Raw genomic sequence first — 15,818 nt, 5'->3', positions numbered from 1 at the left:
ATTAAGAGGACATCCCCATAAGGGGACACTTTAATCCTGAATCAGTCCTGAATATTTCCCCTTAATAGGGGTTATGAATGTGTCCCCTTAATAGGGGTTATGAATGTGTCCCCTTAATAGGGGTTATGAATGTGTCCCCTTAATAGGGGTTATGAATGTGTCCCCTTAATAGGGGTTATGAATGTGTCCTCTTAATAGGGGTTATGAATGTGTCCCCTTAATAGGGGTTCCAAATGTGTCCCCTTAATAGGGTTCAGAATGTGTCCCCTTAATAGGGTTTCCGAATGTGTCCCCTTAATAGGGGTTCCAAATGTGTCCCCTTAATATGGGTTCCGAATGTATCCCCTTAATTATAGGGTTTCCGAATGTGTCCCCTTAATAGGGGTTCTTTCTATTGTACTGCGATACATAAAAAAGAACATGCAGGCTGCTACTAGTGCTAATTATTAATATGAACCTTCTTTTGAAGCTTTTAGAATAAGCAGTTAGAAATTGTAGCTCTCCTGTACGTTTTTTACACTGAAATTATATCAGACAAAATTGACTTTATATAGTAGTATTATCGATATTGAATGCAACTTGCAAGCATAAATTCCTGCTTTAATTTTGACCTGTAAAATATGCAGTTACACGATAATGTGTGCATGCCAACAAGAATTACGTTATATGACGACTTTAATTGCGAGCTTTAATTTGAATGATTTTATGTTTAGTAACTTCGGAAGTGAAACGGGTGTATCACCTGCATTTTATCACATACTCAATAAATTAACTTGGGTTACTTTAAAGGTTGTTTCATGTTTTATGTAATATTATGAGATAAATGTAATTATAATGATATACATATTTACATGTAAAGATATTTCACCCTGAAGAAATTAATAACATTTTTTGTTGATTATGCTATTTTAATGTCACATAATAGTTGGATCAGAAAAAAACAAATTATTTACCTGAAAAAACTGTAATTTAAAGCAAAAAATAGTCAAATTGGCTGGGGACAATATATCTTTAAAGTGATGCCACTGAAAAATTCACTTGAAAATGTTAAAGTAGATTTGAATTTAAAAATGTGTTATGCTGTCAGATTGATCTATAAAATCATTATATAACTGAGATTGAGAACCAAAAACTTGTGGGTTTTCCTGTATATGGGCTATATGGCGATGAAACTGTATCTCTTATACCCAGGAACCAAAAAAATAATGGGTTGGCCTTCACCCACGGGTCATTTTGCATTAAACTTATCCCAACTTGATATTTGGTGATTTATTCCTGTTCATTACTATCGTATACCCTCGTGTATAATCCCACCTCGGGTCTAATCCTACCCCATACTTTATGTCTGATTTCACGAACAGGCATATCCCCGAGTATAGTCCAAGTATTGACTTTTGATATGGATGTAGGCCCAGCAATTTCAGATGCTTACTAATCATTTTTTTCATGAACCAGGGTTTTCCTGGGTAAAGTCACAATTTTATGTTCTAGTGGGGGGTGGGGGGATTATATCAGAGGATATACAGTAATTGTAGACAATGTTTCTTATTACTGTATTTATATTACACTAGTCATGAAGTATAAAATGTTTTCTGATATTTGATTTGCCCGTTTCATGTGTCTAGTATTAGTAAATTTATGAAGTGACATTTAGGTGAAATAATTTATAATAATTACCACATACTACAGTAGCATTAGTATATAGCTATCACTACTACAGTATGAACATATGCTTTGGTGCTATACAGTAGTATACCTTCTATAAATTAATATTAATATCAGTCAATTAGTTTAATTAAATTATTTGAATTAGGATGTTTTATTTATACTTCAATTTGTAATTATTATAATTGTCACTTCAGTTATATTTGCATATAAATTTGCAAATTTGTAAGTTTCTCAATTGAAAAAAAAAATATTGATATGATTATGATGTGGTACCTCCATTATTATAATATTAGTAATGATAAGTATTATGATTAATGTGAATTATATATTGAACACTGGAACCTTATGATTAATATTTATTTATGATATAGCTAGAAAACATACTGGCTTTTATTACAGTATTTTGATACATATCTTTTCTGTACCATATGTCATATTAAAAAAAAATGAAGGAATAACATTATTAAAAATTATATATATGAATTATTATTAAAACCTAATTATTATTTATTTTTATGATCAACTGATAATTATATAAATTTATTATAGCAATATAATAATAATAATAAATAGATTTATAGATAATAATACATACAGTATCTTAATATTTGTCGTACCGTCATACTAAAAAAAAGAAATAAGAAATTTTAATATTTAAATATTATGAATCGTACCTGTTTTGTACTATCCATAAATTTATGATTATAATTTATAATATAGATTTTGTCATAGATGATATTTTTTAATATTACACACATATCCTGTTGTACAGTAATGTCATATTAATAAAAGAAATATTAAAAACACATTGTAATTCTAAATTAAAACTGAAAAACAAAATTCTAAAACCAAAATATTAAGTAACTGTTGCATTGTATTACATATAGTGAAGACATACACTAGCCAAGAGTATCAGGATTGCCTGCCTGTGTATTCAGCCACCAATAATGAAATTGAATCTCACTGTGTAATGTATTATTATTAGACGATGACGCAAAGATACGTTTTTAGCTTGCATCAATATTGAAATGCATAGACGACGCATAGTAGGCAGGCAGTTGATTAGATATCATCTCTCTCTTCAACTTGTAGCAGTAACAGTAGGCTATAGCAGAAGGCTTGGCCACTGCAATATGCAAGCTTTGACAGCGGCTGGCTATTAGGCCAATTGAGGCGTACAGTTAACAACACACCTTAGCAGTTTGACTGGATTTGTGTCATTAAAAACAGTAACTGGTTATCATTATCATATTGTTAGGTAATTGTTTTTTGTATTTGTATGAGAGATTTTTTAAATTAGATGATTCACTACATTTAATTAATGTTGTTAATGTTGTTTTATTCTTATTGACATTGTACAGTAAAGTATGTTAACATTTTGTAATACATATACACAGAATTATATATGTTTCAATATTGTATGATTTATTACTGGTTATTTATTTTATATTAATATCATATTGTTAGGTAATGTGTTTTTATGAGAGATTTTTTTAAATTAGTAATTCACTACAATAATGTTGCTAGTGTAAATGTATTCTTATTGACATTGTACAATATGTTAACATTTTCTAATATATAAACATAATTATATATTTCAATATTGTATTTGAAGATTTGAAAATGTTCTATAAATTATTTTATTGACTCTACTCGTCCAGGCCGTATTGCGGTACCGTACAGTATGTCATACCAAATGACCACTTTCTATTTACATACTGTATAATACCGTAGATCTATATTTATTATTGTCAAAATATGATTAGAATTAATATTTCTCACTTTTCATGGAAAAATACAATATATTTGAAGAGTAATTATTTATAATTAACATTTATTCTAATTTTAAACTTTTTTCAGGAGGCTGAGGAGGATGATGATGTTAGTAGAGAGGTTTTAGCAGCAATTTGTATACAATGTCATTACAGAGGGTACTTAGGCCGTAAGAAATACGTGCAGGCTCTCATACAGAGGTTTAATCAGGTGAGGATAGCAGCTCCTTTCATACCTATACCATATTTTTCATCACACAGTATTTTTCATCACCTATACAGTATTTTTCATCACCTATACAGTATTTTTCATCACCTATACAGTATTTTTCATCAGGAATGCCCTTCTTTTGGCATCTGTTACCTTCCATGAGTAGGCTATATCTAGGGTAGTTGTAGAAGCTATCACAATCACCGTTTTAAAACATGCACAGTTTTTGATGCGCTTAGACATCCCACAGTACATACATAACCTTCTTCCTAGTAGTGGTGCAGTAGGTTGGGACATTTGACTTCTGATCACGAGATCGGAAGTTTGAGTCAAATGCTTGTCAAATTGCTTGTATCTTTCGACAAGACAAGACTTACATTTGCTTCTCTCCACCCAGGTGTACAAATGGGTACCTGGTAAGGTCAAAGCATAGCACAAACTACGCTGATTACTAGCTACAGTGTTTCTATACGCGTTATAATTAAAACTGACTGAGTTAATAATGTGAAAAGTTTTAGGCTTTGAGCATTAAGCGATAAATAAGAACAATGCATTAGTAGTGGCGAATGAACGAGTACCTTCGGTAGTGGGAATAATGGTTTAAATGCCCACCATCTTTAAAATATGCTAGAATGCCATCCATGATAAAATTACAATATTGTTTTTTAAACATGATCTTTATCAATTGATATTCTAATTTTGTGGGCTAGAATATTGAAATACCGTAATAATCCTATTAAAAAGTGGTAATAAAAAAAAAAAAATTAAATAAAATTATACAATATAATATAAAGTATGTCAATGTCAATTGAATCAAATAATTGAAAAATATTTAGATTTATTTAATGATGTTGACGTAAATGTTGAGGTGTATTGATACACGGTATATTGTAGAAAGCGAACGTGACATTATTTCTATTATGAAAATTAATGTAAAGAGTATTTATGAATGGTGACGATTGTTACGACCATATATAGCATTATATTGGCTCTGATCCAAAAAATGGTGGGCGTGTGTTACTGCAGTGAGAAGTGATACCTATATTTCCAACAAAAAATTCTTTTAAATACTGGAAATATTATTATCCTTACGAATTAAAAGACGTTTACTATATAATTTCAATATAAAATTTAATGACAAAAAAAGAACCATTTTCAAGATCAAGTGAATACAAAACAATAATAATTATGTGCACTAAGCACCAAAGTTGGTGACAGGAAATGCTAATTGAGGGCTAATTAAGTAATTAGCTCCTCCTACTGAGTTAGATAAACAATTTAGCTTTGATGGAATCCGATTGTTTATTGAGTGTAGGTTTTATCTCTTTGATCCACAACATCTCCTTAATTAGGCAATCAAACTTATTGTTACATTTAGATAAGACTCTAAAGTATTCCGAGATATCACCAGTTATGCCATGTTGTTTTAGGTGATCGCCTATAATACTTTTGTTATGTTCATTAATGCGTTTGTAAAGGTGTCGGCAAGTGTAACTGACATAGTTTGTATCACACAAACCACATTGAAATTTGTACACAACGCATTGTGAATTAATGATTCTGGGTTTCATTTCTTTAGGTTTTAAGGTGTCACCTATCTTATGACTAGTAAATACTGGTAAAATATCATTTTCAATCTTCGCACTAAGTTGTTTAAGTTGTTTAGTAACCGTGTTACAACAAGTTTGATCCTTGTACGGTAGTACAATCCTAATAGGCTGGGGAGATTCATCAGTTAGCATATCTTCATTAGTATTACTAGGAGTCACACAAGTATTAATGGATTGGTTGAAAGCCTTAACAATATTACTAATAAGATCTAAAGGATAATTCAACTTTTGAAAAATCTTTGTTACATTATCAACCTCTGATAGGAAAATGTCATGCGTAGATGACAATTTGTAGGCCCTATTAAGCATTGTGTGAATTAGATTACGTTTATGTTTGATATCCACATGGCTATCATAATGTAATAATAAGCCTTTATTAGTGGATTTCTTATATACTTTGGTTTCAAGAGATATATCGTTTTTTGAGATAGTCATACCTAAAAAATTTATTGAGTTATCTCTAGCAATTTCCATTGTAAAATCAACGGCATCGTGTGAATTGTTCAAAGTGTTCAAAAAATTCTGTGCTGAAACCTGGCTTGGCATGAATACGATTGTGTCATCAACGTAGCGACGATAGAACTGCGGCATTTTCCCTGTTGCTTGTAAGGTATCTTCAATGTAACACATGAATACATTTGCCATCAGTGGTCCAAGCGGTGAACCCATGGCTACGCCATCAACCTGCTCGTATAGATCACCATCATATTGGAAAAGTTGATTTTTGGTCGCAATTGTAAGTAGGTCCTTAAGACCTTGTTTATCGATAGATAAACCGTGTTCAGAGTTAAACCAGTCATCTTTAAAGGCCTTATGAACAAGAATGTTAATGGTCTCATCAAGTGGAACATTGGTGAATAGAGAAACTACGTCGTAAGAGACCAGAACATCATCTGAACCAATTTCAGTAGAACGTAACTCTTTAGCAAAATCAAAAATGTCTGGTATAGAGTATTCGTTGCTGGCTAATGGTTTTATTATCCTTTGGAAAATAATTTATTTATGACAATAATTATGATGTCAATATTCATTATTGGAAGAATAAATTTATTTTAATCTTTATCCTTACTGTTGAATTGCAAATGTAAAACACAAAATCAATCAATTTATAAAGATGGTTTTGATACAAAAATTATAAATCTGAAATTTTCTTTTTACAATTCATACAAACAACACAATTTGTATCACAAAAAATGAAACAGAATGATAATCAAACATTTTATTTTTCTTTTGGAGTCCACAAGTTTAAATATTCAATTGTGCATGTGTTTTACTGTATCTATTTATTAATATTAGTACAGAATTATGATACCTCAATCAGCTAATTACAAAATGTACATCTATTAGTCAATTTCCATTTGTCAATGGACCATTTGTAAGAACATTATTTTAATGAAAATGTCATCCATGTAAAATAAGTTTATAAATAAATAAAATAAAAAAATGTTTTGAGGGGACAATTCAGAAAACTTGTAATAACACAGCTAGAAATATTAATATGAGTATAAGATACAAATAGCGTGCGTCCAATAAGATTGAATCTCAACCTTGTATGTGAAATTCTTACTATCGTCATTGATTTTATTCAGTATATTTTTAACATGTCTGACACCCTGCTCAAATATCTAATTGCGTGTGTACAGTCAATGAAATTCTCTAATATACGCTATAACACTCTTTGAAAACTAATAACAAAACTCTCTACACACTGTAAGTAACAGTCATAAATTATTATTAACAAATTCTTAGTTGTCGATACATTTTCAAGTGATGTGTTTTAAATAAAAAATGTAATAAAACATTTCATGAATTTTTAAAAAGAGTTTTTTTTTCAAAATGAAAAGATTAGAATTTGTGTGAAAAGCATCAATCATTTGCATAATTAATTTAAATAATTTCCTTTTAATTATTATATATTTCATATGTTTTAGAATTGTTCAGTATGTGTATTTTAATGTTTATTGAAGTGTACATTCCAATCTCTGGCTGCTTAAACATCAGCTGATGATAGTCTATAGTTTGTTTAGGCATGGAGGTATCATGGTTTAGGTGTCCAATTTATGCTGTTGGAATACAGTTAATATAATAATTCAAACATGCCTTACTCATTCAATAATTGCCTTGTTTGAATAAAATTTGTAGTAGAGCCTTGTCTACCGATCCCAAAGTCCAGGGTTCAATCCTGACCAGTGTCAGGTTTGTAACTCACAAATATCTTTCTACTCAACGGTCCATATATGAGTACATTTTGTTGTCGCATAAAGTTTGATAGTGTAGACACAGCTTAAGAGTGTATTATTGCAGATGGACTGCTAAGCTATCATATCCACAATACTGCAGCTTGTGTACACACTGAATTAACTAATTTGTCGTAGGTACTTACTATTGACGTGTGGTTTTCAAAAGCCTAATCCAAGTTTCCTAGAATTTAATATTATTTTGAGAGTTTGAATGCGCAAAGAGAGGTCCCCAAGGCCAGGAAGAAACTGCACATGCTCACAAGCCAATCTATGCTGTGATAGCTTAACACGACTACTACCCGGAGTGTTAGGTTTCCCGGATGCTTTTACTGAATGGTTTTTAGCAAATGTTGGTTTTGACACAGAGCCAAAAAGTTAAGATAAAAGTTATAGAAAATTTATACATGATGTTGCCTTTACATTTATTGTTTAGGAGGAAGTCATGCGTATGAGGAAGATACAACAACAGGTAGAAGAAGGGGAATTACTGATAGAAAAGTAAGTAGAATCTTAGTTAACATCTTATGTCTTTTTCGTGCCTAGCTTACCTGGATAAACCGGAAATAGCCCTTTCTCTTTGAAGAGCAAGATATAACATAAAAAGTAGAAATTTTCATTGACAACTCCTCTCCACAATGGTATAGTCCATGAAGTATGACCTCAGGTGGTTTGTGGGGAGGCATATTGCATTTTAACATATATTATATTCCTGTTCATATTCAATAGGTGTCATTATGTCCATTTACATATTCAACACGTATATTATAATCCTGTCCATAGTGAATAGGTGTCCTTATGACACATATTACATAATTATTCAACATATATTATATTCCTATTCGTAGTGAATAGGTGTCATTGTGACCATTTAGGTTATTTATTATTCTCAAGAAATAGGAAAGAGAATATTAGAGAATGGCTTTTTGGTCACAAAGATTTTAAATCCCCTTTAGCAGAACTGTACAACTAGTGTTAATTGACTATTAATTGACAGTGTTAAGCTGATCCCTAGCAATTGTCAATGTAAGATTTTTCCTAAATAGTTTTCTGAGAAGTTCCCTGCCTTTAATTTCCTTTTGAGTCACATGTTTTATGAACAACTTCTTATTTTCTTACAGTCACAAGCTTCAAGTTGAATTTGAAGACAATCACTGCATCCGTCGCAACAGAACACAACTTCTTGTATCTCGTGTTATTACGTAAGTTTTTCAAAATTTCTTTCTCATTAGTTTTTATCTCATGAATATTCATAAATCATAACCTTGTTTTAGAAGAACGTTTTTAGACAGCTGCGATTTTCGTGTCAACATTTCATGTACGTCATGTCATTTTAATGTTCCTTATGTTTCAACATTAATGTTGTTTTGATTGAACAAATTTTTGAGCTGACTTTGTAGAATGTGAAAATTAATACCTATTCCACTTTCGTCTGTTTTTTCCTGTTCAGATTTCCAATCATTTAAAAGCTTTTGTGTTTCATGTTTCTATATGAGGCTCAACGAAATTGAAACATTTTCAGTGGGGAATATAATGTCTTAAGTCCTGTCTACACAATCAAACTTAATGTGACAAAAAATGTGATATTTGGACATGGTGATGTCATATCACTACCATATTTGAGCATACTGTGTCACTACCATATTTGGACACATCACACTTTGTTTGTCAAACTAGGTTGATTGATAGTGTAGACAAAGCTTTATATGGTATCCATTTTGTTCTGTAAGATTTCTGAGATGGCTGGATGCCTGAGATTTGTCAAATTGAACCCATATTTGTTATCTTTTGTTTGGCTCTCTTCACCTACTGTTCTGTATAAATACTGTAGCTACCATTACACACTTTAGAGAAACCAACAAAGTACAGCTCTCCAAACATTTAAACATTTTGGGTAATTGTCCATTGGGCCAGCATTCCAAGTGTGTCCAGTTGATGGAGTAAGAGCAGTTTTCTGTTTGGGCTCATGCCTATTACTTGCTCCTGGCAAGATGAATTGTACTTTATGAACTTTTGCCGAATAAATATTATTATTATTATTAGTTAGCCAGGCAAAGTAGGTATTACCTGTAGCATTCGATACTTTCTTTTTCGGTCGAGCCTTCTGGGATTATGATCCGGCATTATTAACCAATCATCACAAACACTGAACGTCTTGCGACATGAAGTAGCATACTTAACAAGACTTCTGCAATTAGAGCAATTATTGCCAAAAGTGTGACTTTTCTTTTCATATCATTTTCTATAATTGTTATCCATGTGGTTTTAGGTCATCTCTTGGTCTCTTGACTTTTCTCATCGATTCGGATAGAGCTCTTTGCGCTGGGATATCAGAGTCTAGACAAAGAAGGTGTCCGCACCACGTCAAGCCTCTTCTCTTAATCACTCTGCTCCACTTTTCCTCGTTTGTATTAACCAATATAGACATTGAGGACTTCACTTAATGTAGTCTGTATGGGTTAAACAACAACAAAATGAGAAATCATCTATGTAGTGTTTTTAATTACATATTGATATCTTAGCTGAATCACCTGCCCCTTGTAGATGCCAACGAATGTACCATTTGTACAATAGAAATCAATCATTAACTAATCACAATATCAGGAGTCAGTTGGCGCAGATTTTCTACCTACCTGTCAAGTTAATTTAGGTCAGTGGCGTAACGGCTATTATGAGCGCTCACTGGCTAAACCCAGCAGTGCTCAGAGGAAAAATCAGCCATTAAAATATGACGCCACTGACTTGGGTGTGTACTGCTCCTATGAGTTTAGCTGTCATGTTCAACAATTTAGTTTCAACTTTTGTTATAACATTTCACACTCTTTAATAACTGCTATTGTAGGCCTACTGGTATTATTATATACATTGCATGTAAAGCGCTTAGAAATATTGTTTTAAGCTAATAAGGTGGCATCGGCAAATTATTTGGACACCTTTGCTGTTGTTCTACGGCAAACATCGTGTTGACGCGTTTGGCAGACCACTTTAGGGCCTGTCGTTTGGATGCGTTTACTCATGTTTGGCATGTTGCTCCGCCCCATTGATTGATTGACTGAGCAGCACATTGTTCGTGTGGACAGCAATTCTTTGATTTTTGCAAATGCTACTGAGATAATTGGATTTACTAAGTATAAACACATTGATCATTGTATCTTTCTCTAGGCTTTCAGTTCAGTCTAAAACCATTTAAGTTTCAGCCTGAAGTATACATCTCATGCATCATCCTATATACTACAGTAGAGTCCCTATTATAGGATACCTTTGGATCCATCAAAGTGTCCCCATAATAGAGGTGTCTCCTGAATAGGTGCTGTCTTATTAAATAAAACATTGACATTGATCTTGTTTTTCAGTAATACAGAACATATCTACTGATTTATTTAATTACTCATTGAATTGAATTGGGTTAATTTTGTAAACATTTACAACTTCACATACGCATACAGTACTATACATCAATTAAGAATACTATAATATTGAGCTTTTTCTACACTATCAAACTTTATGTGACAAAAAAATTTGATGTGCCCATATATGGACATGATGATGTCATATCTCTACCATATTTGGGCATATCACTACCCTATTTGGGCACATCACAGTTTTTTTGTCAAACTAGTTTGATAGTGTAGACAGAGCTTTAGAGTGGGAGTAGTATTAGTGTATAGCTTATTCAATATGGCCATATATAATTTCCTGTTGACTGCTGCTAATATACTTTACCTTGATCAATTTCATTTTTATTTCAGATTTTGATCATTTCCTTTGTTTATTCTATTTATATATCCAAATTCATGTGTTATATTAATGTAGCTAGTCATTAAACTTAAACAAAAGGTATTTGAAAATACATTTTGTAATAATGTGAAATGTATTTGATATACATTTTAAAATATATTTTGTATATATTTTCTAATATTCAACCATAACGTCAGGGCTATAGCCACCAGTACGGTTGGTAAGGTTTCAACCTGACCACTTTTTCACAGAGGCCTTTGACAACTCAGTGGCTTGAACAGAGATTGTTCCCTTTTCTTGTGAAAACCACACCACTTTATTTCTTGTGGCTACTAATATTGTTGACTGTATGGGTAGTGACACTGATAAAGGCATTTACAATATATATATAGTGTAGTGAAATCCTACCCTACACTGTACTTCTACAATTGTTCCCTTAGAATGTTAGCAAGTAGCTCTTCTAAAATCTTCTAGAAAGCTGCTATAAAATGTATGTAGAATTCATGGAATGTTGTGATGATATAATACTTAAAATTCCAACATTGTTTGCTTTACAGTATTCAGAGAGCTTGGAGAAAATATAAGAAGCAACAAAACAAACAAGCAAAGGAAGAAGAAGAGGTAGAAGCAGGATTCAAGGAGAATAACAGGAGAAATGATGATGATGATGACGACGATAAAGAAGAAGATGGTAAAAATGATAGTCAACTATTAGATGGGAATGGTAATCCTAGACAAGTTAAAAACAGTGTAGGAGATAATAATAAAAGTGAACAGCAGAAATATCAACAAACAAATCAAGGTAATATTTTTTGTAATTTCTTGAAAGTTGTTTGATTGGTGGGCGTAAGGTTGCTCTAACAAAACACTTTATTTCATACACTTTATTTGTTTTACAATTGTTTAATTTTCTTGTATAAAATTATATTTTAAATGTTTTTATTGTATTGTAATATGGAGTGAGTGCAGAAACTTGTTGTGCTTTAATCTATTCTCACTCCTGGTTATTATTCATTGTTGACCAAATAAATATTATTATTTTTGGATTACATTATGTTTCATGCAATTAAGCAATCACAAATCAATTTCACTAATTTATAATAGATTGATACATTTATAAATATTAATATCTTGATCATCATTTTATCATTTACCCTAACCCAACCCCTGAATATCAACTGGCATTAATTTGTCCAGCTGGAAAGGTTACCCTCTATAAATAAAGTTGAAATAAAATAAAAGTCATTTTAATTCATTTACGTTTTTTCAGGCTATACAATGTCAATGCTTACAAAACTATCAGCTGATAATCAGCCCGATATTATCCAGGGTCTTAATAATCAGAGCCAAGACATGCAGAAAATACGTGGGTTGAGCAACCACAGCCCTGACTTGCAGAATGAAAATGAAACAATTATCAAACGCAGACCTAAAAGTCTTGACAAGGATATTACAAATTTAAATAGACTCAGTTTAGCTGAAGAATTTGCCGAGTTGGAAGGACAAATATTTGGACCTGATAATGTTTACGAGTCGGAGAGCGAGAGTGATTACGGGGCGACGACCTCTAGTAGCATGACGACCCCTGACTGGGAAGCGCAGAACGAGCTTAGTAAATCGGACGAAAGCGAAAATGTTACTATTACCGAGGACCTTGATATAAAGGCTTGCGATACTATCGTTTGTAATGGCTTAAAAACACACCGTACTGAAAGTACAGGTGGGGAACTTGATGCAAATGCAAATGACTCTGATACAAGTGAACCATATGCAAATGATGTGCAAAGTGAAACACATTTAGAAGGTGATAGGACTATAAATAGTAGTGAGAATAAATCAAAAACAGAACCAAACAGGACAAGAAATAATCCAGAATTTGCCAAAGATTTTGAAACGACTTGTAAACATTTGGCCGCTGCTACTGTCAATGCTTCTTGCGATCACATAAAGAGTTTACCTAATGATAAAATGGATTCTTCCGGACTACCAATTATGGATTGGGATACTCTTGAAAAACGAATTGCAAATATTGAAAGAAAAAAGGAAGGTGAAAAAGCGAAGGAATTAGAAAAACAAGATAAACAGTCACCTGCAACAAATAGTCCAAAAACGGTAATGTACTTTACAGTGCGTGGGGTTTGTAAACATGGTAGTGTAGAGTTGTAGGTGCACATATTGTTTTTAACTAGGACTAGATTCAAAATTGTTTGAGTAACACTCAATTTGATGACATAGTGTTATTCCAGTTTGAGTAAACACTCAATTTGATGACATAGTGTTACTCCAGTTTGAGTAAACACTCAATTTGATGACTAGTGTTACTCCAGTTTAAGTAAACACTCAATTTGATGACATAGTGTTATTCCAGTTTGAGTATACTCAATTTAATGACATAGTGTTACTCCAGTTTGAGTAAACACTCAATTTGATGATATAGTGTTAATCCAGTTTGAGTAAACACTCAATATGATGACATAATGTTACTCCAGTTTGAGTATACTCAATATGATGACATAGTGTTACTCTAGTTTATGTAAACACTCAATTTGATGATATAGTGTTACTCCAGTTTGAGTAAACACTCAATTTGATGATATAGTGTTACTCTAGTTTATGTAAACACTCAATTTGATGATATAGTGTTAATCCAGTTTGAGTAAACACTCAATATGATGACATAATGTTACTCCAGTTTGAGTATACTCAATTTGATGACATAGTGTTACTCTAGTTTATGTAAACACTCAATTTGATGATATAGTGTTACTCCAGTTTGAGTAAACACTCAATTTATGATAAAGTGTTACTCCAGTTTGAGTAAACACTCAATTTATGATAAAGTGTTACTCCAGTTTGAGAATTGCTTATAAAATAATATATTTTCTACAGGCACAGCGCAGTTGTCGGCAGGAGATTTTAAAACGTTTAGCAAGAGCCGGGTTAAGTGAAGAAGATGCAGAGGGCGACATTTACGGCAAAGGACGTGACAAGTTATCAGCACGACTTCAAAGTGGAATGAATCTTCAGATATGTTTCATGAACGATCCATCGAGCGATGATGACGAAGACACACAACACGAGGCTGCTATGACGCGAGCTCTTCAGGTATTGTTTTGAAACTAGAAATATAACAGGCATTTTGGTTGCTTGCCGAAGAAACCTTATCAATAAGAAAAAATTGCACAAGTTTTTAGAACACTTTTACTTGAGAATAATTTAGCTTGAATGCTCTGTTTTTAATTCAATTATAAATTATAAAAACAGATAAAAAACAGAAAAATGTTTAAAGCTCTGTCTACACTATCAAAATTTATGTGACAAAAAATGTTATGTGTCTAAATATGGTAGTGATATTCCAAAATATGGTAGTGATATGACATCATCATGTCCATATATGGGCACATCACATTTTTCAAGTTTGATAGTGTAGACAAAGCTTAAAACATGATAAATACTAATGAAACAGTCAAATAAGAAGATGATGATAATGATGATGGCAATATTTAAAAATTTTAAATTCACAGAATCCTGATGTCACTGTCACAAAGGCTGATGAAGACTTTGAAGCGAGGCAAGCTCGTCTTCAGGATGAGGCTAAGATAGCACTGGCACAGGCCGAACCAATGGCAAGGATGCAGCTAGAGATTGAGAAAGTCCATGGCAAGAAACTCTCACCTGTTACTGAATTTGTAAGCTCTTTTGTACAGGTCAAAGTTCAAATGGTCCACCAAAACATGAAAAATGAAGATTAATAAATAAGACTTTGAATAGGCCATATTGTAGTTTTACCAAAGTTAATCACTTCCATAGAAAAAAACCTTGAGAAAATTATGTTTTCGGTTACGGTTACATTCAACCAAAATTCATTGGCTTGCACCCAATTTGACTATTTTTTTTGCTTTAAATTACAGATAGTCATCTGAAAGAAAATCATAAGAAAATATTATTAAGTTTCCAAATGAATTTATTCCAAATATCCGTTTTAAGTTTACATAAGTCCATGTGAACCACCATTATTCCTCAATAATTGTGTACATTCAATCCAAGTAGATGTTCATTAGATTATCCATTTCCAATTGACATAGATCCTTGTGAACCAGGAGTACATCTCACAGATTAATTTATTGCATAAAGACTCTTAATATATACAACAACCTATACATCCTTAATAGCCTGCAAATGATATGGGGAACCTAATCTGTAATTTATTCAATTCATTAATAGCTTTCAACTGATATGTAAATCACAGCATACAGCTCTGTGTAAAGCTCTGTCTACACTATCAAACTTTATGTTACAAAAAATGTGATGGGCCCAAAATATGGTAGTGATATGCACAAATATGGTAGTGATATGACATCATCATGTCCATATATGGGCACATCACATTTCACGTCAATTAGAACAATGCCTAAAGTTCTGTCTACACTATCAAACTAGTTTGACAACAAAAGTGGGATGTGCCCAAATATGGTAGTGATATAACATCATTGTGTCCATGGGTACATTACATTTTTTTGTAACATAAAGTTTGATAGTGTAGACAGAGCTTTACTCAGAGCTGTGTGCTGCGATTTACAGT

The 15,818-nt window shown here is 32.2% G+C and overlaps 2 protein-coding genes across 5 annotated transcripts in view; one reads left to right on the top strand and one right to left on the bottom strand.

Annotated features, from left to right (window-relative positions):
* Positions 1 to 15,818, bottom strand: part of LOC144842895 (large ribosomal subunit protein uL2) — a 174,235-nt gene that overhangs the window by 90,702 nt on the left and 67,715 nt on the right. The gene's annotated exons all lie outside the window — the stretch shown is intronic.
* Positions 1 to 15,818, top strand: part of LOC144843676 (uncharacterized) — a 38,556-nt gene that overhangs the window by 13,500 nt on the left and 9,238 nt on the right. For 3 of the 4 annotated variants that reach the window (XM_078700561.1, XM_078700563.1, XM_078700562.1), the window contains 7 exons: positions 3,529 to 3,651; positions 7,935 to 7,999; positions 8,620 to 8,700; positions 11,794 to 12,038; positions 12,507 to 13,348; positions 14,126 to 14,341; positions 14,761 to 14,925. In XM_078700561.1, coding sequence (XP_078556687.1) covers positions 3,529 to 3,651; positions 7,935 to 7,999; positions 8,620 to 8,700; positions 11,794 to 12,038; positions 12,507 to 13,348; positions 14,126 to 14,341; positions 14,761 to 14,925 — 1,737 coding nt within the window. Of the gene's footprint in view, positions 1 to 3,110; positions 3,136 to 3,528; positions 3,652 to 7,934; positions 8,000 to 8,619; positions 8,701 to 11,793; positions 12,039 to 12,506; positions 13,349 to 14,125; positions 14,342 to 14,760; positions 14,926 to 15,818 lie in introns of those variants that run through there. The other variant, XM_078700564.1, reaches the window with a different exon arrangement.

This window comes from Antedon bifida, chromosome 5 (genome assembly GCF_963402885.1).
Source record: "Antedon bifida chromosome 5, ecAntBifi1.1, whole genome shotgun sequence".
Classification (NCBI taxonomy): domain Eukaryota; kingdom Metazoa; phylum Echinodermata; class Crinoidea; order Comatulida; family Antedonidae; genus Antedon; species Antedon bifida.
Note: the sequence above shows the minus strand (reverse complement) of the source record. Positions and strands in the feature narration are given on the sequence as shown.